The 25,599-nt window shown below is 36.6% G+C and overlaps 1 protein-coding gene across 1 annotated transcript in view; it reads left to right on the plus strand.

The window, feature by feature from the left end:
• LOC132312914 (uncharacterized) overlaps positions 1-25,599 on the plus strand; it is a 65,195-nt gene that overhangs the window by 27,130 nt on the left and 12,466 nt on the right. The window contains exons 13-33 of the mRNA XM_059811476.1: positions 1,338-1,401; positions 7,794-7,895; positions 8,136-8,330; positions 8,437-8,564; positions 9,502-9,652; positions 11,777-11,875; positions 12,013-12,114; positions 14,329-14,387; positions 14,555-14,657; positions 15,309-15,491; positions 15,568-15,684; positions 16,853-17,136; positions 18,175-19,760; positions 19,881-21,055; positions 22,123-22,251; positions 22,341-22,496; positions 23,004-23,618; positions 23,723-23,794; positions 23,894-24,358; positions 24,470-24,653; positions 24,754-25,528. Of these exons, the coding sequence (XP_059667459.1) occupies positions 1,338-1,401; positions 7,794-7,895; positions 8,136-8,330; positions 8,437-8,564; positions 9,502-9,652; positions 11,777-11,875; positions 12,013-12,114; positions 14,329-14,387; positions 14,555-14,657; positions 15,309-15,491; positions 15,568-15,684; positions 16,853-17,136; positions 18,175-19,760; positions 19,881-21,055; positions 22,123-22,251; positions 22,341-22,496; positions 23,004-23,618; positions 23,723-23,794; positions 23,894-24,358; positions 24,470-24,653; positions 24,754-25,528 (6,744 nt within the window). The remainder of the gene's footprint in view (positions 1-1,337; positions 1,402-7,793; positions 7,896-8,135; positions 8,331-8,436; positions 8,565-9,501; positions 9,653-11,776; positions 11,876-12,012; positions 12,115-14,328; positions 14,388-14,554; positions 14,658-15,308; positions 15,492-15,567; positions 15,685-16,852; positions 17,137-18,174; positions 19,761-19,880; positions 21,056-22,122; positions 22,252-22,340; positions 22,497-23,003; positions 23,619-23,722; positions 23,795-23,893; positions 24,359-24,469; positions 24,654-24,753; positions 25,529-25,599) is intronic.

The raw sequence follows: 25,599 nt of genomic DNA on the forward strand, positions 1-25,599 counted from the left end.
GTACAGCTAAACCCTCCGTCCTCACTACTCAGAAACTGCACTAATGTCTAACATGTTTACACACTGAATAGAGCACTACCGAAAGAGTAGAGACCCAAAGCCAAATTTTCTACTAAAAATCAAAATATTCAACTAGAATAACAATGGCCTAACATACCAAGGACAACTTCCAGCACCCCTAACTCCATATTCTGATAAAAAAACAGCATACAATGTTGCAGCCCCTTTGTGAAAAAAACCTCCAAAACAATGTTGCCAGATCTACTGTTTGTGAATTTCTTGACCTTGCTGCAGTTCCTTTCGCTGATTGGAATGTCTTGTAATTGGTTGCTAGTATTTATCTTGCTTGCTTTTCTGCTTCCTATTGGAAGTGGACTTATTTGATTCTCATTGTGATGTATAGTGGGGGTATGCCTCCACTTTAATCCTGTATCTCATTGCCTTTATCTTTTAAAACCAAACCATTTAGGGGAACAGGAAAAAAAAAAAGAAAAAAAAAGCCAAGCCAAGCGGCCCCCAAAAAACAGATCGAAAAAAAAAAAATCATTCAAAAATTCAAAAACCTCACCAAAAGGCTTAATAAATTTCTGAATAAATCACCGTGATGATCAGCATGAAGAGACAAGTCGAATTATGTGAGTCTCTAACAGATGGGTCAGTACAGGTGCCGACTCCAGCTCACTTCTATACGTTTCTGATGTTCTTTAGGCCACAACACATCGCTCTGATACCAAGTTGGAATTAATAGATAGGATAAGGGTTTTGAGATAAGAGAAGAGAGGGATGTAAAAAGGGTTTAGAGTATAAGTTTATTTTCCTCATCTCTATGCTGTATTTATACTACTTAAATTACTGATAATTACATGAAGGGCCATACTCTGGAATATATTGTTCTAACAGTGTGTGAGTTGAACAAAGTTAACAAAAATTATCATATGTATTGATTTATGGGATTTTGGGGTTAAACATTTTAAGTGTTGTGCAGCCTAATAAAAGAATTCAGCACATCATGGCAACTGTGACAATGATTTAATTCTTGATTCCCTGCGGTTTTGCTGTATTTCTTCTAATAAAGTTCTGATGTGTTTTTGACCGCTCGGAAAGAAGAGAAAAGAAAATTGCTCTTTTAGTTATACCATTGCGACATGAACAGGAATTACATTATTGCCCTTTCTTTACAGTTTATACGCACACACATCTTAGTTATCTCATGATTTTCACTGTTTTGGTAGTAACTTTGTTATGCAAGTCCTTGTATAGTGTTATTATGATTTTTTTGCTAAATCAGTCATTCTTGCTTTAGCATGTGAAACAAACACTATGTTTCCTTATGACAGAAATTCACGCCGGAAGTATGTGAATTTGTACAAGACCAAATTGGAATGTCTTCGACAAGAGCAGGTGACGTACTTTTTACATAAATTCTCCGACACCTTTTTTGGTTGTATGCTACAGTATTATACAATGAATAAACTATTGGTATTACGAACCACCAGTTTAAATTTTGTTGTCTGTATGCTTATTGTAGATTGGTATTATGAACCACTAGGCTAATTTTGTAGGCTTTATGTGTGCTATATTATGTTAAATGAATACAAAATGCTCATGCCAGCTACCTATGAAGCACGGACACGGGACAGGGGACACGATACGACATGGACACGGCGATACGGCAAATTCTTAAAAAATAGGACACGGACACGGCAAGGATACGGCAATAAAATAATGCTATAATTTTTTATTATATATAAAAATTTAATTTTTATTTAATTTCTAATTTATAATATTAATAAACATGGCCTATTTTAATTAGACCCCATCCACACTTTCTTTGTAAAATTAAAATGCCCAAATTTCGGTAACATATACTGTATATAAAAGATATACCATATATTATATGTGATATATCATATATGTGGATGTGCAAGTCTTGTAACCAAACAGCAGGAAATCAAGATAAGATGAAAATCTTATCCCCTCACTCTTCCCCAATCTCCATCTTTCACGACACTGTTATTCTGGCCGCTTGTCTTCTCCATCCCTTCCTCACTCTAATCACAGCTCTGGCTCCCTCTCTCTCTTCCCTTCGCTTTCTCTCCAATCTCAACTTTATACATACAGATCACATATATACACACATATTTCTACATATCATCTACATCCTCTGTGCAATAAAATTACAAACAGCTGACTTCGAACAGCTGTGTCCTCTGAACGTCTCCTTGCGTGTCCCGCGATAGTGTCCTTGCGTGTCTAGTGACAGTGTCCTTGCGTGTCCAGTGACGTATCCGATCACAAAAAAAAAAGGCGACACTTCTGCAGCAGTGTCGGACACGCGCGGCAACCCTTTGTGCATTGTCGGTGCTTCATAGCCAGCTATGCTACCTAATTAGTGTTTTTATTTTTTATTTTTTTTATTTTTTTTAATTTTATATTCAGCGTTATAATGAGTGATAAGGTCTATGCTTTGTAGAAATAAGGTTCGAGTAATAATACTGGAATAGAATATGGATTTGGGAGTACTATTAATGGAAGGTGAGTGTAATGAGTTGTGCCATATATATTTATATATGTCACCTGTTCAAATAATGAGTTGCAAGCTAAATTATTATCAAGCAAGATGTGGGTGCTACAGTGAACAACTATAACAATATAAGTTCTTTTGATTGATTCAGGAATTGAATATTTAGGGGACTGTTGCTTGGTCCCTGAAGGTCCAACTGAAGCATGCCTTCACCAAGGATGAAATTGACACAGAATCACTCCTTGCTACAATGCCTTAGGACGTCATAATTCAAAAAATTTGGTTTTAATTGTTCCAACTTATTATTATTATTATTTTTGATAAGCAAAATGTATTAGAAAGCGTTCAAAAGGGGAATGCGTCCCAAGCTATACAAAAAACAAAACGGAACCTATGAACTCAAAGAGCCTAAAAGGTCCACAATATCCTCAAGAGAAGAAAAATCTCTCCCCCAACCCCAACAAAAAAGAGTACAAGTAATAGAAAATTTCAGCACCCCAATGGGGGACTCCTTCCTATCAAAAAATCTTCTATTACGCTCATTCCAAAGGCTCCACCAAACGCAAAAAGGGGTCACCCTCCAAAAGTCTCTCGCCTGAGCCCCTACCCATTGGCCCCTCCAAATATCCAGCAAATCCCGAGAAGTCCGAGGCATGACCCAATGAATACCAAACAAACCAAAAATGAGACTCCAACAGTTATGAGCCACAAGACAATGCAGCAGAAGGTGGTCCACTGACTCCCCATTAAACTTACAAAGACAACACTGATTAACAATGATATGTCTTCGCTTCCTTAAGTTGTCCAAAGTCATTATCTTACTCCAAGCTGCAGTCCACATAAAAAAGGGCACCCTAAGAGGCGCCTTAGACAACCACATCGTCTTCCACGGGAAGGTGGTACCATGAAAACTAGAGAGGTACACAAACAAGGACTGGACCTGGAACATCCCCTGTGAAAAAGGCACCCAAATCAGGGAATTTGCACCAGTGCCCTCCACCTTCTGTCTGTATAGGAGAGCTAACAAACCAGTGACATCATCTAACTCCCAATCCTGAAAAGATCACCGGAATTGCACATCCCAAGACAACCTCCCGCTATCAAGGCGATAGTAGTTAGCAACCATAGCATATTTGTCAACAGCAATCCTGAATAGCCTTGGGAACAAAAAAGCCAATGGCTTATCCTCGCACCAGGAGTCCTCCCAAAACCGGACATTCCTTCCATCCCGAACTCTGAATCTAATATATTTGGAGAATTTATCCCACCCCTTTCCAATGGCCTTCCACACCCCCACTCCATAAGCAGACCTGACTGGCCTAGTTGACCACCCCCCTTTCTCCTCCCTAAAGCGACACAAAATAACCCTTCTCCATAGTTTATGTCTATCACTGCCGAATCTCCAAAGCCACTTGCCAAGGAGAGCACTGTTGAAGGGGGCTAATCTCCTAATCCCAAGCCCTCCCAACTGAAAAGGCCTGCAAACCTGCTCCCATCTAACAAGATGATACTTAAACTCCTCTCCACGACCCCCCAAAGGAAGTTTCGTTGAAGCATCTCAAGTCGTCCAACAATAGAGGCTGGAATCTGAAAAAGCGATAGAAAGTATGTTGGGAGGCTTGACAAAGTACTCTTCACTAATGTAACTTTATCACCCTTGGGAAGATATTGCTTTTTCCAACCGGCTAATCTTCTTTCGACCCGCTTAATCACCAGGTCCCAACTTCCTACCCTCCTGGCCGAGTCCCCTAGCGGCAAACCTAAATACGAGATAGGAAAGCATTGTGTCCCACACCCTAAAACAGCAGCCAGAGTGTCCACCTCCTGAACCTCCCCCACAGGAACAAGCACGCTCTTACCCACGTTGACTTTCAAACCAGAGACAGCCTGAAAGCAAACCAAAACACATCTCAGATACCTCAACTGGGACACCTTTGCCTCGCAAAAAACAATAGTGTCATCCACAAAAAGCAAGTGAGAGATCTCCATCTGCTGAACTGAGTCAGGGCCGATCTTGAAACCCCTAATAAAACCCAAGTTCACCGCCCTTCTCATCAACCTACTAAGGGCCTCCATAACGATAATAAAAAGGAATGGGGAGAGAGGGTCCCCCTGCCTCAGGCTGCGAGAACTGTCGAAAAACCCCGTAGGAGATCCATTCACCAACATCGAAAACCTGACAGTGGAAACACATGAAACAATTCATTTCCTCCATCTCTCACCAAAGCCCATCCTCTCCAACAGATAAAACAGAAAATTCCAGCAGACCTGATCATAGGCTTTCTTGATATCCAGCTTGCAAAGAACACCAAGAGCCCCACTGCAAAGTCTAGCATCCACACATTCGCTGGCATTAAAGGCGGAGTCCAGTATCTGTCTACCCCCAATGAAAGCATTCTGAGACTCAGAAATAACTCCATCCAGAACCTCCCTTAATCTAAACGCAAGGACTTTTGCGATGAGCTTGTAAATGCACCCAATCAGACTGATTGGTCTAAAGTCCTTGATGCTAGAAGCACCACCCTTCTTAGGAATAAGGGCAATAAAGGATGCGTTTAGCGATTTCTCAAATCGCCCCGTGGAATGAAACTCATGAAAGGTGCCCATAACCTCGTACCGAACCACCTCCCAGCTCTCCAACAAAAATCTCATAGTAAAACCATCAGGGCCTGAGCGAGCCTTATCACGATTACAACTCTTTAAAGCCTTCAGCACCTCCTCCTCCGAAAAAAGACTCTCCAACCCATCCCTTTCCAAGGCAGAAATAAAATCAAAGTGAAGGCCATCAAGACGTGGCCTCCATCGAAGAGGCTCAGAATAAAGCCTTTGGTAGAAAGAGACAGTACCGCTTCGCACCTCCTCTTCCGTAGTCAAGACCGCACCATCCACACACATCCGCCCAATGTGATTACTCCTCCTATGAGCATTAGCAGTTCTATAGAAAAACTTGGTATTCCTGTCTCCCTCTTTGAGCCACAAGGCCCGAGATTTCTGGCGCCACGAAATTTCTTCCAAAACTGCAATTTCCACACATTCTGCCTGACAAGCTGCTCTCCTACTGCGTTGAGATTCAGAAAGAGCACCCTCCCCTTCCAATCTATCAATCTCAGCAATATCAGCCAATGCCCTATTCTTCCTCCACTCCAAGCTCCCAAAGACCTCCTTATTCCACCTTTTGAGATTATTTTTCAGAACTCGAAGCTTTTTTGCAAGAATAAAACTCAACGTACCCACCACTAGGTTCTTCTCCCACCAAGAATGCACAGATCCCTGGAAATTATCCGCACGAAGTCACATGTTCTCAAATCTGAAAGGAGTGCTACGAGATCTCAAACCTCCACAGTCCAAAACCAAGGGGATGTGGTCCAACATCACCCTAGCCAACACAGCTTGAACAACATCCGGGAACTTGGTATGAGCATTAGCAGTTCTATGGAAAAACTTGGTATTCCGGTCTCCCCCCACTTTTTTTTTTTTTTTGTTCTGACTTATTAGAAAGTGCAGAATGCATTTTTGGTTGAAATTGACTGTTAAATTTGAGTTAATTAGGGAATAATTAGTTGCTAAGCCATAAATGGTTGGAAAGGTTTACGAGTTTCATTTGTAAAGAAAAAGTTGTGCTATTTGGAGTCTCCTAGAGTGAGATATTATCAAATTAATAAAGTTGGTTTGTAGGGCTAACTACAAAATCTGCAATTCAGAAGAACTCTTAACCCAACCGAATTTCCTTCCCGGTTCCAGCTTTTTTGACCAAGTCTCTGACCACTTGTACAGCTGATAATTCTAGTTCCCAAGCCCTCTTGCGATGACCTTCCATTTCCCAATGGCCTTGCGTATCTGTAGTTAGTTTTTGAGAAAAAAAGTCTTCTAAATTCTCATTGTCATTGCCTGGTTCCCGTGTAGTTTGCTTTGAAAATGTCTTATAAATTCTCATTGTCTTTTCTTCTCAACAATTTCTCATTCATGATTTCATTTTGAAGAATTTTAATCTCACTTTGATATATAAGAAGTGAAAGATTTATGAAGAAATTTATTTATTTGTTTTTGTATCATGAGGAAGTAACTTCTGCAAGTCAAGCTCAGCTTGAGAGGAGTGTTACATATGAGGGATTATGTTTTGTCAATATTTTCTCTAGAGGTTGTCATTTCTGGGATATGGACATGGGTCAAGGAGGCATATCTGACCTTGTTTCTATCTTTAGGATTCAGATGTTTCTATAAACTTTATATGCTCTTTCTTTGGTTTCTTTCCATTGTGAATTTTGTTCAGAAATTTATCAGCACTTAATTATGCCATTCTAAAATGCATATCTTCCTGATAGATCATCCACAATTAATTTTGCTTCAAAGTTGTGTAGACCTCTATTCACAAGCAATTCCCAGGTTTTATTTTATTTATTTATTTATTTTTTTCATTTCCTGTTGTTTGTTCCCTGCTCATCTTGTCTTAAAATGGTTTTTAGCTTGGATTGTGAGTTATTGATCCATATTGGCCTTGTAAATGGATTTTTATTTCTTCTGAAGAAGAATGGATATGCATGTGAGATACAGATACGAAACATGATGGACATGTTGACAAGACAAATCTAAAAAAAACGGAACACTGACACGGTACACTGACATGGTCTGGATGGATCAATAAAAGACATTTTTATACTTAAATACTATAAAATGATATTTTATGATTGTAACTTGAAGTTTATAATTTATTGGTCTGAGCAAGATACAACTAAAAATATAATTATAATTAACTTTGTTTCATTTAAAAAGATATAAAAATGACATGATATATGCATATATTTTGCATGTAGATGCTCATATTTACACATAAAAGCACAATTTTGGTGACTCCTCTCCTAATAGCATCCTCACTCCTTCAATAAAAAATTCATGCCATATCTTATATAATTTCTATAAAAGCCTTTAATTTAGATTTTCATACAATTATACTTTTTTGATGCTAAATTAAAGTCTTATCCTACGCTCAAGGTTCATTGTTCAGATATTAGCACGTCCAAAAAGTTTTGACCATGGGCCCAAAATTAGGAAGATATCTTTTAAATTGTAAGCACATTCAAGATGCATTGGACTCATTCCGGGAGTGTTTGAGAAGTTCCGGTGTCTGACACACCCAACATGGATGCAACTCCTTGGAAGTGTCTGCTTCTTAGATTTCTTTCAGTGATACAACATTTGTATTGAATTTTAAAGTTGGTCGCCTGATTAACTTTATGTGGTTTTGATCTTGTTCTGTAATTGTGAATATCAGCTGATTGATGAAGATATTCTTTGGGAGTTGGAGCAAATGGAGAAAGAATCTGACATAGACGATATTTTGAGTTATAGGAGTACTGCTGAACGTGAGCTTAAGGTATGAATGGTGCTTGTGTATGAATTAAGAAAGTTCATCAGTATATGATTGCGAATTAAGTTAGCTACTTATATTAACCCTGACTGTTGTTCTAAATATTTTTCACAATTTCTTTCTTTCTTTCGGTTTTTTTTGGTGTAATGTGCACCTTGAATTTTGTTAGCAGTGGTTTTATCGATGTCATGAATTTTAACATATATTACTAAAATTCATTTCTTGTATAATCTTATGCACTTGCAGGAATTTCTGGCGAATTCAGACTCCTGCTTAGGGATTAAAGGTGCCAATGTTGTTATTGAGAAGTCACAGGATGATGATCGTTCATCCAGCAAGCCCCGTGGATGGTTGAACTGGCTGTCCCGTGGCGTGCTGGGTGCTGGAGGAACAGATGATTCTAGTCAATTTTCGGGTGTTGTTTCAGATGAGGTTATCAAGGTTTGTGCGCTCCAATTACTTGCTATTGAAACATGTTCTTTTCCCAGGCAAAATAAAAATAAAATGGTTGTACTTTTTCGGAATTTATTGACTTTCACTGGTACAGGATATTTACGAGGCCACAAAGTTCCAACCTGTGCCTTCACCCAATGGGGTTGCAGCTGCGGATGATGAAATCTATTTTTCATCGATCAAGTTTAACATTCAAAGAGTTTCTGCAACACTGCGGAGCATGTATGAGTCCCTATCACTTATATTATAGGATTATATATTAGCAATTGTAAATGTTAATTATTTGTTTTCTTCACAGATAGTTATTTTTTTGGTTGAAAAATATTGCTTTTGCATGAATATTAGCTCAAATTAAGAGAGTTGTGCCATACCCTAAAGAAAATTGCTATTGTTTTTTTCTTTTCTTTTCTTTTCTAGATATTAGCTTTTCTCTATTTCTTTTATTCTTTATCGAATTTGCTAGTTGTGACTCTTGTTAAATGATGATTTTCATGTCCTTTCTTTCCATAAGGCCATTATGTAGTGCTGATCTTGCCTTGGATATAAAGATTGGAGAAAAATCATTATTGGAATTTTTTAACAAAGTTGCTGCTTTTATGCTTGAACCCGTGATCGCAAGCTTATCTACCCAGCTTTTACCTTTGCACCAAGCAATGGCCCCTTCATGTCCTTTCTTTCCCTGAGAGTTTATGGTTTTTTCATGGAAAACTTTTAAAATAGGCTGCTACTGATATTCTTTTTAAGTTTAAGTTAAATAAACCATGTAGTGATTTTTGGGAGTGACATTGTAGTGTTGACTATGAATACTTTGATATATTGAACAGGGGTGGGGGCTGGGGTTTGCATATGATAGCATTGAAAACTAGTCCTCGGATGATAATTGGTTAAAATGGATGTTTAGAAGTTAATGTAATGTCAAATATCACACCTCAAATTCTCAGGTAAGCATTGGGATTTTCAGATAGCTGAGATTCAAGGCATGAAATGTATGATTTCTGAAATTCATTTGTGGTGGTCTGTTTTTGTTTTGTTTTGATAACCAACCAAGTGGACATTTAATCTTATTTGTGTAGCTAATTATAGTAACTAAAATGATGATCTTTGCATTATTTGCCATATTCGTCCATAACCAAAGTGCAGTGGTGCTTGGCTGTTTTAGGAAGTTTCATCGAGCGATTGCTGAATTGATTTTCAACGGGATGTTTATTGAGTGTAAGCTTTGGGAGGAATCTGCCGTTGTTACTGCCACAGTCAACGCTATCAAGATGATTAATCCCAGTAACGAGCAAATCTTACTATTTGCAGGAAGGGTTCGTATTTTATACTGAGTCTTTATGTTCTACAGTTAAATTCTATGAGGGACTGTGAACTTGTTTTTACTTTCACTAAAGGGAAAGTATTGAAAGTATGACATAAGACATTTTTTTTTCTATTACCCAAATTTGGCTTAGGAGCTCCATGGCAAACTGAATTGCCGATATAACTTGTGTAGGATCAAGTTCATAGTTGAAGAAAGCTTGTTCGGCTGTGTTGTTTTAAATAAGGCATAGCAGCAATATGATGCAACCTTTTTGTGTGGAATCGATTAAAAATGGCAAATACTGGAAAATGTCTGATTCAATTGGCATCATTTTGGTTTTCTTTTTTTTTTGATTATTATTGGATACAGTAGATATATTTGCACACCATAATAATTCCTATGCTATATAGTAAAATTTTGTGACAATATTCACTTGTGTTTTACTTTCATTATAAAATTCTGTGTTCTTAACACAGTATTGTGCTCAACTGAGTTATCTCATTTTCAGATCTTCTCTCTTTTTTTTTTTTGCCCCCCCTTTTCTTATCTGATATTATTATTATTATCATTTTTAATCAACTGTTTGATATATCATATCACTATGATCACTCCGTAAATATTGGTTCAGTGTGCATGACCAAAATCACGCTGGAATTCCTCTGTTGTTTCCATTTTATTTCTATAATCTATTTAACATTTTGGGGTTTGGACAATTTTTGCAAGCATTTTATGTGAAGTGTAATTTTTCGAAGCCAAGATGTTGGTTATTTCTAGTTTTATGCGAATAGTACTGGAAATACTATTTTTCTGACATCAAAGATTAATGAATCTTGATTATTTAAGTTGTCCTGGCATATTAGGCATATCCCCTAAATTTTAAAATATAAGTTTTCATGTAGCAGGTTTCGGTTTCGTCCTATTCAATGCGCCGATTGCTTTGAGACTTGTTTGTTAATTCACTTACTTGCCACTTGATAGCCCATAAAATTGTCAAAAGATCTACTTAATGGGATATCACAGTTTTCTGGTGCTGTAATTACCTTTTTTTTTTTTTGGGGGGGGGGGGGGGGGTTCTTTTTTGTAGGTTGGTTTAAAAAAATTTAGTGTAGTTTTGATAAAATTTGACATTCTGATGCCTTATATTCTGTATTTTATTCTTCCTTTCTGAACATTCTATCATCTAAAATGCTATGGATGGTGTTACAACAAATGATGCGAACCAAGAATACAATCAAGAATCATGATAGAAAAGTAAACATGCCACACACAAATAACTCAAAGATATACGTGGTTCGGACAGGCCTACGTCCATGGTGAAGATCCAGTGAAAGATTTCACTATGCAAAAACAGGAGATTACAAGTTTCAGTCACCAAACTCTAGCTCTCTCTCTCATTCTTTTTCTGCGGTTTTAAGTGTTCTCTAGTTACCCACTCCAAACCCTAAACGCCTTTATATACTGGGCTACAAGAGAATCCTAAACGGGGTCCAAGACCTGCAAGAGAAGGAGGGTCAAAAAAATTTGGGGGGGCTTGGGTCCACACAAAGATCATATTTTGGGTTGAAACCAGGCCGCAACACAACAAAGACCGAAACAAATTTCGGGCCACAACATCACAGATGGTGTCACTTTTACTCCTTTGCCTTGAATATCAAATTTTAAGGCACTTGTTAATCAACTTGAGCAGCGCATTGGAGTTAGGACAGATAGGGCAATGTAAGCTAATAAAACCATTTCTCTTTTTGCTCAGCCAACAATCTTATGTTTTCTAGGATCTTCTTGGAGTCTTGATTCTGGTTCCTGTTTTGATGTTGCATCTAATACTTCTACACTTTTTCCTTCCAAAATAAAAATACTTCTACACTTTTTGATTACAAATTTTTCTGTTGACTGTTCACCCAATCCTGTATCTTACTGTGGCACTCTAACTAAGTATATGGCTATATGCATGGTGGTTTCATCTCTTCATTTCATCGTCCTTGTTGATCTTAAAAATTGATGTCAGAGAACTTCCAAATTAGTTTTCCCTTTGATTGTTAAGTGAATATCTCTTTATGGATTCTTTCTGCTTTCATTGTCTTTCTTCATCTTTTAAGTTGAAGATGTCATCAGTGATTGGCCTATCTGTTTTCAGGACACTATTGTGGAAGATGTAGTTGAAATTGAGCAAGCTGCTCTCAGTATTCAAGTTCATTTGTCTCAAGTAAATCGGAAGGTTGAATTATCAGTGAAGGTACTTTATTGTGCTTCACTTATATATTTCTGTTTCAATGTTGGATAATTAGCACATTTTAGATGTTATTTTAGTTGTCTTCTATTTGTTTTATCTGGAGTCTGGATGTTCATTCTCATTGTGACTTCTGTATCCAGGTCATGCTTCAACCACTTGAAGTTACTTGTAATTCAGAACTACTTTTGAATATCATGGAGTTTTACAACGTTTTAAGATCCTTCAAATTTCAACATGAAAGGGTAAGCATTGAAATTCATCCCCATTATATTGTGTTTTATTCATGGCTCATGATAGGAAAGAATGGAAAAAGGGAATCCATGAGGATGACCATTCATACAGGATAAAGGCAAGGATGATAATGATATTGTGTTCCATTCGTTGGGTGTTTTGTTTCTTTTGTAATGCCATAGCTTGGGTTTTCCTGTTGTCTATAGAATATTTTTGTTTAGGCTTTATCTCTGGAAAGGTTTTCATGCCAGTAGTCCTGTTAACGATCATCCTTTGCTACTTGTCAGTTGTTGATCTATCAGTATTTAATGGTGAGTTGTAATGGTGACCTTGATAGGAAGAGAAGCTTTAGTTCCTTTAAAAACTTCTAAGTTTTAAAATCTTTTATTTTGCAACTTGCAAGTTTGTACTTAGGTTTTTCTTGAGATTTAAATATTGGTATGGATATCCATAAAGCTGGTTGGAGAAAGATAAATCTGTGGAGCTGCACCAAGTGATTAGCATTAAACCTTAATTAGCTGTGTTGAACTGACCATAAGCGCATTCTCTAACAACCCCCCTCCTCCTCCTCCTTTATCTATCTGCTTATGTGGAGTATGTTCATCCTGAACTTTGCTTTCCTTATTCATGTCTGTGTTCTATTAGGAACTCACTGAAGTTCTGACTCCATAAAGGTGAAAGTGGAAAATTTCCCCTGAGATTTTATTATCTTTCTTCAACCAAGCAGAATGCATTGGGAAAATTCTGTTAACAATGTTATATTCTTTTAGTCATAACCTTTAGTATGTCCAGAGTTAGGCTTTTCAAAGTTGCAATATGGAACAATTTATCATTGGATAATTTTATATTGGTGACGCTTATAAGCTTGTGCCAAAACTGAAGCAGTACAACCTAAAAAAATGATTGAGAGTATGGGCTATCTTCCAAAAGGAAACTTTATGAACAATAGAAAGACGTCGGAAAATATTTAGATGACAAAAGGGAGGGGAGTAAAGCAGACAAATTCATTATTTCATTCAATGGATCCTTTACATGCTTTTCTAATGGGAATTGCTTGTTGGGGAAGCGGTCATTGGCTTTTTTATGGTTATGGAAACAATTAAGCGACTTCAAAGGAGATGCCACTAGAGTAATGCCAAGAAGAGAAACTACTCGTTGTAAGTAACAACCTGCAAGCAACTTAGGGTAAGAAGCAATCACTGATTTTTGTTGGAAAAAATCAATCAACATGAAAGAGATGTAGCTGGATTAGCTTCAAGAAGAGAAACTACATTATTTTTTATAAGAAGTAAAACATTCAAAAACTTAGGGTGCGTCAGGAACAGACAGAATTGTTTGTTTTTCTTTTACATTTATTTTGAAGTGTTATATATGTATATATAGAAGAGAGAAATTTGGGAACAAGATGGAATAGAACATCTTGTTGAAGAAACTAACTCGGGAGGAGAACCAAGCGAGGTTGTTTTGGCTAATTATTGTATACCTTTTGACTTGTGAGCAAACGTAAGACTAATTTTTATTTTTTATTTTTATTTTGATAAGTAAAACATAAGGCTTGTTCAAAAGTGAATGTGTGACTGTTCCGTTGGGCTTCGCTCCCCTTTTTAGAGCGTTTTTTATAAAATCTTACTTATCAAAAAAAAAAAAAAAGTGAATGTGTGACGTTCCACATCGCCTGGAGGGAGAACTTGCCTGCACTTATAAGCGGGAATGCCCCTACATGTATAGGCACATTTTAAAAACTGCGAGCGTCAAGAGGGTACTCCCACTCAGTCCTATTTCAGCCATTAGGGCTCGAGATACCTTCCCTGTGCTTCCAGCTTCCATGCTGGGCATTAAATGCGGCAGCCAAGATGTCCCATCCATGTCCGCTTTTGGTTCTGCAGACTTGTGCTAGACAGCTAGCTAAAACACTACTATAATTTTCCAAAGTTTTATCATCTTTATGAAGATGGTGTACAACTTGTAAATCCAAGAGAGATTTCTTTCCAAAGCAGCTCAAATATCTTGAACAGTATGTGAAAAAAGGCATTACAAATGGTTGATGCTCAATAGCATTCCACAACCTGGTCATTATACGGCAATTATCAAGTCGTGTCTCATAAACTTGACTGTGACTTTTAGAATGGCTGACTGTCCTCCTTCATACAATTTATTCTATTCAAAGTTGTTAGTGACAGGATGGGCTTAAATGATGGTAAATGTTAGTTTTTGTCCTATTACAGGTTTTGTGGTCGCTAAATGGGATTGAAGATGTAAAAACAAGATTGTTGTCAAAAGCTGAGTGAGTTTTGCTACTTGTGATTTGGCTTCTAATTTTACAAGAATCTGATACGCCCATTGGTACTATTTGTAATGTATGTGAATCGAATGTGCTGGCACGTATATGTAGGTATTCCTTTTCTAGTCTTTAATTCATCTATCCATTTGGTCATTTGTTTGTCTACGCAGATATATTTTATCTAGTCGTAAGGCGGTGATTTGGGATGTTAATTTCGTCAATATAATTGTAACTATTCCATGGGAAAATTCAAACTCAGAGCTACACAAAATGGTAATTCCTTTATCTGTTATCTTTGCATTGTTGAAATTTCTTTAGATTCCCATTCTTTCCTCTAGTTTTGAAATTCTTTCCAGTTTCAATGGAATTGGGCACGACTTTACTGTCGATTCTCGCTTCACACTAGTTCTGTCAATGATATGTGTAACACTTTTTGGTGTTGAATTTTTGCTTGCTTATAGAAGCAAAACCAAACATTCTTCAATGACTAATATATATACTTTCAAATAGATATTAAAGTATTTATTGTGTTTCTCTTATTTTTTGTAGCTTTCAACAGCATTTCTTTGAATTGTTGTGTAATTGGTGAAATAGTTCAAGCAAAAGTAGAAATAGTTATTTTGTTGGCTTCCATGCACTTGAACCCTATAACCAGTGAAAAAGCAATGGAATAGGAAAAAGAAAAGAACAAACCTTTTTTTCTTGGATTCTACTGGCTCTTTGATTGGTGATATATACCTTTATTCTGAAGTTTGGTTCTGGAATTATGGGTGTGTTGGGATCAATAAACGGAGTGGCTTAATTTAAATATTAGGATTCTTCTAAGTTGTTTCTACCTTTCAAAATTAAATATATACGTGTTTGTTTTTATTTATGCGTGTGCTTGTCTACTTCTGTCTTATTTTGAACTACTTTATTGTGCAGATACTAGAGTCAGGAGCTCTTTCCTTTGCGTCCAAACGTGAATTAGGTTCTTTTCCTTCAGATGTTGAAGATCAATCTCATGTCCTGAAAAACTTTGTTAATCACAGTTCCACCAGTGATATTTGTACAGGGTTACAGCATGATCTCTATGATCACTTTGAGATGAAAATAAATGATTTTGGCGTAAGGTTCTTATCCTCTTCCTTAATTGTTCTTTTTCCATTGCATGAATACTAGACAAATAATCTGCATTGTACAGATGAAGATAATGATGCCTCACTGTCATCAAACTATATCAGTTTTGGAGAAATTTTGTGCTTATACTACCTTTGCGTCCTGCATCATCCCCAATGAATCAATACTGAAACAGCTCGGGGTAAGTAATCCCATTGAACATCTATAACATGCTGATTTTATTCTATAATCTGAGTAAAATGGGCATTCTTATATTTTTTATTAATATATAAATGGAAGTTTTTTCCTTGCAAATGATTGCAGTTTTGGTACTCACTTTGTCCCGAAGTGTCCTTTTTGGGACACTTTCTAAGGGGACTTGCATTTAATGCATCTTTGAAATTCCTCAATAGCCCTCCAAAAGTTTAACATTGATAACTAAGAAAAGTTTTCAAAACTTGAGGATAATTTCAGATTTTATTTTTTTATTTTTTATTTTAAACATTGACTTTTAGTAAGGGACACTTATTTTGGAACATTCCCAAAATAAAAGATGGGACATCTCCAAAAAAAAAGAAGATGGACACTTATTGATGTAGGACGGTAGGACCAGAGTTTTGAGATCAAGCTGATGTAGGACCAGAAAGAAAGTATGGGATGAGGAAGCAGAAGATGAGATGAGACTATACAAAGGAGATAAGAAGAAGATGAAGGGGATCAGGAAAAAAAATGAATAGATAGGCTAGACAGACAGGGTTTGTGGAAAGCAAGAAAAAAAGAGGAAGAAAAAAAGGGAAAGAAATCTAAAAATCACAGTAATAAATTCCGAAACTGAATCGTTTTGTTACATATTAACCTTTATATAGCATATAATGACAAAACCCTAAAAATGTTGAAATAATAAAGTACTAAGACAACCCTAAAATTGAACATTACAAAAATAATATATATAAATTTATTGATATATAGCCTTGTCCATGTCATGTCGATCTCATACTTTTTTCGGGTTTTGATGTGTCGACTGTTAACCGAAACTTACCCACTGGAAACTCAGCACATGAGTTGAGTATTTGTCTCTATGTTGCATCAGCCAATGACCTGTGAGGCTCCATGACAACATTAAAGACCACAAGTGTTGAACAAGTAGAACTCTGAATATTATGTTGACAAGTTTTCTAATAGCATGTTAAAGATCAATCTTGTATGTGTTGTATATATAATTATATGCACATATATATTACAAGCATGTTTTATGTGGAAATTTACATGACAAATCTTGAAAATGTTTGTTATAGTTGGTTACTCTTGATAAATATGTAAATGAATATATATTTTATGGATCTGTTGTACTCAGCTGTTCTTATGTTCAGGTTTATATCATTGCATCATCACTTCTTGCACACTTCTCTCCATCAATATACGGTGCAGTTCTGGGATTAAAAGCAAATTTTGATATGCTGGACTCGAAATTGGACTCAGAAATCATGTCAACTGTTGATTCTCTTAATATAATGTCAATTGTACCAAACACTGCTGAAGATTTTTCAATTTCTGTTTTTGCGAACTTGGAGTTGATTCGTTTCCGTGTCAACCTTGAAAATGATATAGAAAACAGCTGCATTGTCATGCTTGCTTTGCAAGAGTTAGATATTCGGTAAGTTGGGCTATGAAAAGAAAACCTTATATTTTCATTTGTTTCTTGCTAGTTGTCCTTTATTCAATCAATAATTTCCATATAGTACAAAGGAAATTTATCTTTATAGAATATGGATACGTCTCAAACATTTCTTATTACATCACCTATACTTCCAAGATGGACCATAATTTTGAAAGGATTTTTTGATTTAGTCACATTCACTAATCTTCTTAATACTTCGGACATGCATGCAACTGGCTTTTGATATTGAGTTGTCTTTCCTAGTATAAATTTAAGGTATGATTACAGCAAAAAATACAACGATTTATCTAGTTGAATCGTTTCAGAAAGAAGTGACACATGAAAAGGGGAAATTGGATAGAATCTAGTCTTGAGTTCATATTTGTGCTACATGTATTGCAACTTGCCATATGTGTTTTTTGCATGTCCATGCTACATGTATTGCAATTCGTTTCTAGAACTGTCAAGTTGTTGCTCTTTTTTGGTTTTATCCATTTTTTGTGTCTGTTTCCACGCTTTCCCACCTCCAAAATCTTCAAAATTTTATGAGGCAGTGTCATTGTTTTTTTTCATTCTCCCCATTATTTATTGACCTTTGTCTTTGTGTTGGCTTTTTAATGCTGTCGTAGTACTTCCTCATGACTTATATTGACACCAGTTTTTATTAGATGCATAAAATGTGCCAAATATACCCATGAGGCATTTTAAAATAGAGATGCCTGCTGAATCAAATGGAATTACCCTTAGAAAAATTAGACAAATACAACCCTACCATTAAGCTCCGTTTAGCCAATTTTCATCTCATATGAAAGGTTACCATTCTAGTGCAATTCTCGTTGTCACCATGACCTTTTTCAGCTGTGTTAAAACTTTGCTCTGGCTCTTTGATGATTGAATTTAAGACTCCTACTCTACTTTCTTGAAAATTTTAGTCCTTAGTAGTTAAATAAAAAATTTATCATAGCAATTACTTACTAGAATTTTATATGTACACTGTCCAAAAGTAAAATTCCTGTACTAATATCTAAATTGCAGGTATGTTCTTGGGAAATTCCCAGAGTGCTGGATCTCTTTGAAGGACTTGAGGATCAGCACATTTTCCTCGAAATGTGAGATAGACAGCCATATACTTTGTTCATCTGGAAATCAATTTGCTGCCCGTTCTCAAGCACATCAGCATGACATGGGTGTTAGCAATCCAAGTGAAAATTGTTGTGACAAAAGTGCATCTGATGGAGGATGCTTTCTTTTACATTATAAAGCTTGCAGAAATTCTGACATAATTTGTCACAAATATGCAATGTGTTTGAGTAATATTGATATTCACTGCTACCCTCATATAATTGGATTGCTGGTTGGATTTTCTGAGAAAATATCTGAATATGGTTTGTCTCGTGTTCCTGAAAATTCGTTTAGCCCCTTCATTGATGATAAAAATTCGATACCAGTGCCTGGGTTTTGCTTCAAAAGGTTTGGTTTCTCAAACTTTTATGAAACTGGTTACTCCGAATGGGCAAGCATTCCATTGGATCATTTTCCTTTTGTTACTATTTACAATTTTGGTTCTCTTTGTAACCTTAAGAATTCACTTATCTATGACATTCCTGGATGGAGGAAAATTTTCAATTTGAGGGAGAGGGAGATAAGAAGCCCAAGTTTCTGTGTGAAGGAAGGATCTAATATGCTAAATGCCCCACCATTGAAATCCACATTTGGTTCAGATGCATCGCCTCTGTCACAGAGTTTTGGTGACATTGATCCACTTGTTGTTGATTCAAATTTGAGTGGAGTCAGAGTACATTTCCATGATTCATCATGCATTGTTGGAACAATTACGCTCCCCACCTCTAGATTTTCGCTCGCCGCCAATAAAGACTGTTTCGACATATTGTGTTCTACAGATGGATTGATTCTCTCTTCATTATGGTGTACAAAAAATATCCATGACTTTCTATGGGGCCCTTCTTTACCAAGTCTTTCTCCTATTTTGAATATGCGCATTAGGAAAGGCAATGCTGGATCATTGAAATCTGAACTTGAAATAAGTTTCAGCACTCAGCATGTTACCTGCGTTTTGCCACCTGAATTTTTGGCTATCATTATTGGATATTTTTCATTGCCTGATTGGAGCTACAATGCTATTGAGAAGTCTGTTACTGGAACTCCCAGGTACAAGGATTCAGGAAACAGCAGTTCCATTACTTATAAGTTTGAGATACTGGACTGCATTTTGTTAACACCTGTGGAGACCGACAACCATCAGTTTCTAAAACTTGAAATTCCACAGTTCTACTGTAGTTTTCTCCATAATAGTGACACAAATCTACTGAAGGACATTACTCCTGAATGTTTGGTTCGAGCAGATAAAATTGCCGATAGAAATCACTGTTTAAACTTATTTGGACGGGATTTGTCTCTATATCTCCTGCTGTTAAAGGATGATGCATTTAATCCCTTAATAATGAATCAAAGTACCGGACAGGGAGATATCACCTTAATTTCACCACTCAGTGCTGATATATGGGTCAGGATACCGCAGGAAAGTGAATCTTCTTGTGTAAGCTCTCTCTCTCGGACATGTATCATGGCGAGCGTTGACAATTGCCAGATTATTGTTGAAGGTAAAATGCGGTTTTTTATTTTTTTTATTTTTTATTATTCCAGTTCAGTTGGAACCTAAATTTCTTTCTGTTCATCTTTCTCTTTATTGAATTAGTTTGCCACTCTGTTTTTGGTTACAGATGGTTACGTTATTGCTGGATTTGAAGCATTAGTGGATGTCATAAATCAGTTTTCCTCTGTTCATGGAGAATCTAAAGGTTTTACATCTGACGTTTTACAATTTCTCCAGTTGAAGAGGAGTATGAAGGAAATCGGTACACTTCTGCCCGAAGACTCAACTGTGACATACACAGAAACGAGTTTCTGTTTCAATTCACTGTCAATAAATTTATATCGCTCAAGAAGAGAATCATTGTCTTCAGAGTTGGTTGCCAAGGCTAATATGCAATTGACATGCTCTGCATCATGGAGAAATGAGATACCCCTTCGCTTGGATATTTCCTTTTCTTCTCTAGCGCTATTTTCACCACTTCATTCTGTTATATTAGCCCGATGCAGTTCTTTCTCAGTCTCACCAGTTCTTGACATGCATCTTTCAATGTCAGATCAAGGCGAAAATGAGCTTCATGTTTCCCTTCCTAATCTAGATATTTGGTTACGTTTATTTGAGTGGTCTGAGGTCGTTGCCCTATTCAATTCTTACACTTCACAATTGGCTAAAACTTCAATTGTGGATGCATCGTCAAAGAATTCAAATTTGACAGTGGATCGAATTGAAAATGTGGAAGTTCATGGTTCTCAAAACACGAAAAGGGATGGCACATTTCTTATTGTGAAGTCGGATAATATTGATGTAACAATTCATATCCCTGTTTGTGTTAGCTTAGAGGCATTCAGTGTATCTGGGGAGCTTGACATTCCAGAGGGGAGTCCTTCAGAAGATATATGTGACATAGTTGAAGGAAAATGTGATAACTTTATTGCCATTACTTTGCAAAGTAGACATTGTGAACTGGTTATAAATGGCAGAACCGCAAGATTAAAGTCCAATTTGGAAAAAACAAATGGAATAGTGAAGATATGTCAGGATAATAGTGTTCACTCATGGCCCTTTTTTCAGTTATTTGAAGTTAATGTTGTGGCAGAGATTTGTAGTAATGAGATGGAGCAGGTGCATGTCAAAGCGGAAGTTCAATGTCACTGTCTAGATGTGTGGCTTTCATACAATGTTCTCTACTTCTGGCAACATATCCCATTCAGATTTCCTGAAGCAGGATCTTCCCAGTTTGCTTTCAGTTGTTTCAACTTCAAAATCCAACTAGGGAAGGTTTCTCTTTTGTTGACTGATGCAAGGGTATGTCATTTTCTAAAATCACATCAGTTATGGTTTATTTATGGTATTTTTAATTGTTTTCAATACTATGTACTGGCTTTCCTGATTGTTAGAGTAATATGTGATGAAAAATAGTTTTTGTTGCGTTACTTAATGTCTATTAACCTCTTAGTTTCTCTTCTGGCTTTACTTAATGTCTATTAACCTTGTTGAAGGATATATATTTAAGTTATTCCCTCTCTAACAGCTTAAGCTTTTGGAGTAGATGGTTGTTAACATGGTATTAGAGCCAAAGGTCTCGAGTTCAAACCTCACCGTCACCCTAATTAAAAAATTGAAAAGCACGTGTTGGACCAAAAGAAGGCCACACGTGAGGGGGCCGTGTTGAAGGATATATATTTAAGTTACACGCTCTCTAACAGCTTAAGCTTTTGGAGTAGGTAGTCTTAGTTTCTCTTCTGGATTCTGTAATTGTGAAAAAAACCATTACCTAATTTCCGTCCCTGTCGTTGGGGCTGGGAGGGATGGACTAAGTGTAGGTTTATACCTAATTTTTGGCATTGTTTGCACTAAGTGGGTGTCCTTATTATTAAGATATGCATTCTCATGCTTGGCGGCACAAGCTGTTGTCTTCTTTAATTATCTTCTTCGAAGTACTTGTTTATTTATAATTATGTCCAATGATAAAATCCTCAACCCTCTTGGTCTTGTGTTTTGGACCTTTGACCTCTAACAACAATGGTCTCTTGTGGTTATTCCTCATAACTGAAAGGCCATCAGTTCAATTTTACATTTTCACTCCCTTTAAGAATTTGCAAATCTAATATCGACTGTCTTTTGCTTGTGCACTGAATCATTATAATTTGTAGAGATTTAACCATTGACCAATTAGAGTTCTTGTGGTTTTCCACTATTGCCATGTTAACCAATCTGATACCATCTGTTCCATTGGATATTAAAATTTTGTATTTGTTATATTTTTTGTAATTTATGGTTCTGATCCTACAGATAAAAAAATCACAGCAATTAATCAGCTTATTCCAGTGTAAGTTTTCTGATGTTAATTTTATGTCTTCGTGTTCCTGCAGTGGAGCTCCAATGGACCTCTACTAGAAATTCTTATGAGAAATTTGCTCCTGGATACTAACATGAATGACAAAAAAATGGAGTGCTCAGTTTCAGGCGACCTTCAAGTGAACTACAATAACATTAACAAGGTATATTAGGTGTGGAAGCACCAGTATCTCTGTTCTTTCTTGCAATAACGATCTAATAATGACCTGTTACTCATATCCAATGCTTCCAGGTGTTATGGGAGCCTTTCGTCGAGCCTTGGAAATTTCAGCTAAATGTTACTAGAAAATATGAGAAGAGTGCCCTACTAAACAGTGCCATTATGACAGATTTCTGTCTCTTTTCAACAGCACAGCTTAATTTGAATGTTACAGAATCCCTTGTTGAGGTATTGATGTTCTACCATTTCATTAGCTAAAGTTTAACTGTTGACTTACTGACTTTTACTTACAAGAAAGCCACCATGTGAAAGGGAAAACTACAAAAGGTGGTTATCTTACAATAAAAACGAAGGCAAATATTTTAAATACTTATTCATTTCATAAAAACCTGAATCTGATATCACACAATCTGCTCTCTGTGTGGCTCCCATTTTCTTGGATGGCCTTAGTCTGTGTGATGAACTTCAAAAATTGATCCAATCCAATCAATACCAGGGTACTTTAGATGCAAACTAACAAATATCTTTGCTGGAGGTGTTAAATTATTTTTTCACCAGCATTCCATAATGGGATACTTCCATTATGATTAATGTAGTAAATTTTTCTCCATTTATAGTTCCAGACAACAACATGATGTTATTTATAAGCTTGCGTATCATTTTTCCAACATGCATTAAGAGCTACAGTCAGTTGAACCATATAACTGATGACTGATTCCTTTTTTGTTTTCTAAGGTTGTTTTCAGGGCAATTGAGATGATTGAGGATGCTTGGGGTCCAGTAGGCGTGAATAGGGATGGAAACCAAAGTTTTTTAAATTATCAGAATCGTGAAGATTTATGCACAGGAAGATATGCTCCTTATGTACTACAAAATTTGACTTCCTTGCCTCTAGTATTCCATGTCTTTAAAGGGCCAGTATATGTTGATGACATGAAGGCATCATCGTTGAATGATGGGAAACTTTTGCAACCAGGTTCTTGTATTCCGATTTACGTTAATGAAACTCCAGAGGAACAACTCTTCCACTGCTGTCCTTCTCATTCTTCTGACCGACTGAATGATAAGCAACCAAATGGGGTGGTGCATCATTATATTATGATCCAGCTTGATGGAACCTCTGTACCTTCTGCTCCTATTTCAATGGATCTTGTAGGTGTGAGTTACTTTGAGGTGGACTTTTCTAAGTCATCAAATAATATAGGAGTTGATAGTATTCGGGATGCTTTAAAAAACAATAAAAATGTCGAAGAGAACAATCAAATCGATGCAAACAGTGGATTTGTTGTTCCTGTGGTGTTTGATGTTTCGGTTCAGCGGTATAGTAAGTTGGTGCGCTTGTACTCATCGGTATGTAGATATTAAAAATATGTTTCTTATAATTTTAAATAGTTTCTAGTGTTTATTATATTTCTATATGTTTCATGGCTTCCACTTACGCTGTATGTTTCCAGGTGATCCTCTTCAATGCAACTTCAATACCACTTGAGGTGCGGTTTGATATTCCATTTGGAGTGTCTCCTAAGGTATTTAGATGGATGAAAGTTGTTCTGCTTTATCCTTCCTTGCAATGGCCTTTCACATCACCTGCATTGTGCCTAAACTTTTAATCTTGTTATTTTCAGATCCTAGATCCAATATATCCTTGTCAGGAGTTTCCGTTGCCTCTACATTTGGCTGAAGCTGGTCGCATGAGATGGCGCCCACTTGGTCACACTTACCTATGGAGTGAAGCTCATAACATCTCAAATATTCTTTCACATGAAAGTAGGATTGGATTTTTGCGTTCATTTGTTTGCTATCCATCTCATCCAAGCAGTGATCCATTTCGCTGCTGCATATCAGTGCAAGATATATGCTTACCTTCAACTGGCAAGCCAAGTAAGGGTTCATCTCGTCACATCAATAGTACTGTTAAGCAGTCCTTTGAAGATTCTGGCCAATTATTGCATAATGTGGACAAGTCAAATAAGCGTTTCATTCACCAAGTGACTTTAAGCAGTCCGTTAGTAGTGAAAAACTATCTTCCAGAGGCCTTATCATTGACAATTGAAAGTGGCGGGGTTAAACATACTACATTACTTTCAGAGGTTTGTGGTGTATTTTTTGTAACCTTAGGGATCCATAATTCTCAGTGTTTGCTTATGGTGGTTTGGTGCTACCATCGATTAATCGAGTTGTATATTTACTGATCTTTTCAGGTTGAAACTTCTTATTTTCATATTGATTCTTCGCATGAACTTGGATTAGCTTTTCATATGAATGGATTTAAACCTTCAATACTGAAATTCCCACGTGCAGAAAGTTTTAGCACAACCGCTAAGTTCAGTGGAACAAAGTTCTCTTTATCTGAAATCGTTAATTTTGATCCTGCTTCATCTCATGGTAATGTCTACTACTTGTGAACTTTTTTGTCGAGATGATCTTGATTTTTTTTTTTTTTTTTTTATAAATTTCTAATAGCGTTGATATTAAATTGTTTTAGGTCCAATATATGTGACTCTGGAAAAGATCATGGATGCATTCTCTGGAGCTCGTGAAATCTGCATTTTTGTCCCCTTTTTGTTATATAATTGCATTGGTTTTCCCCTCGTTGTTTCAGACTCTACCAATGAAATGAAAGGATATGACTGCACCATTCCTTCATATTATGATTTGGATGAGCAAGACCTAAACCTAGGAAGACAAGATGGTCTAGGTCTTCTTTCTTCTAATCAAGATTTGCATGTTACAGCACTGGACTATGATAGGTTGAGCAATTCTGCTTCAAAAAATCACATCGTCTCAACTAGGAAGAAAGTAGACTCCAACAGTGGGAAGCTTTTGAGCAAACCCTTGGTCCGCGAAAATTCAACAACAATTATTCTTGAGCGTTCAGATGAACATGATTTACATGCTCGAAGAGCTTCACTAAAAAGTTCGAGGAATGGATTGAGTTCAAGCAGTCAGTCAAATTTAGACTTTTCTGATTTCATAGGAATTGGTCATGAAAAAGTTAAAAGTTGCATGTATTCTCCAAAACCCAACTCCTCTGCTGGTGAATTTATGGTTAAAGTAAGTCAGCAACTGCCTGAATGTTATACAGAAAGCACATCAAAATGTTCTTGGTCTAGCCCATTTCTTCTCGTTCCACCAACTGGTTCAACCAGCGTTCTTGTTCCTCAACCATATACAAATGCTGCATATATAGTATCTGTTACAGCAAGTGCAATTGCTGGACCTTTTTCTGGAAGGACAAGAGCCATCACTTTCCAGCCCAGGTACAATCTTCGACATCACTCTGATATTTATTGAATTCTGTAATTTATTTTTATACGATTATGGTTCACTC

The sequence above is a fragment of the Cornus florida genome, unplaced genomic scaffold (genome assembly GCF_030987335.1).
Source record: "Cornus florida cultivar Cherokee Brave unplaced genomic scaffold, ASM3098733v1 CherokeeBrave_3.0.0_Hap2_Chr06, whole genome shotgun sequence".
NCBI classification, from domain to species: Eukaryota; Viridiplantae; Streptophyta; class Magnoliopsida; order Cornales; family Cornaceae; genus Cornus; species Cornus florida.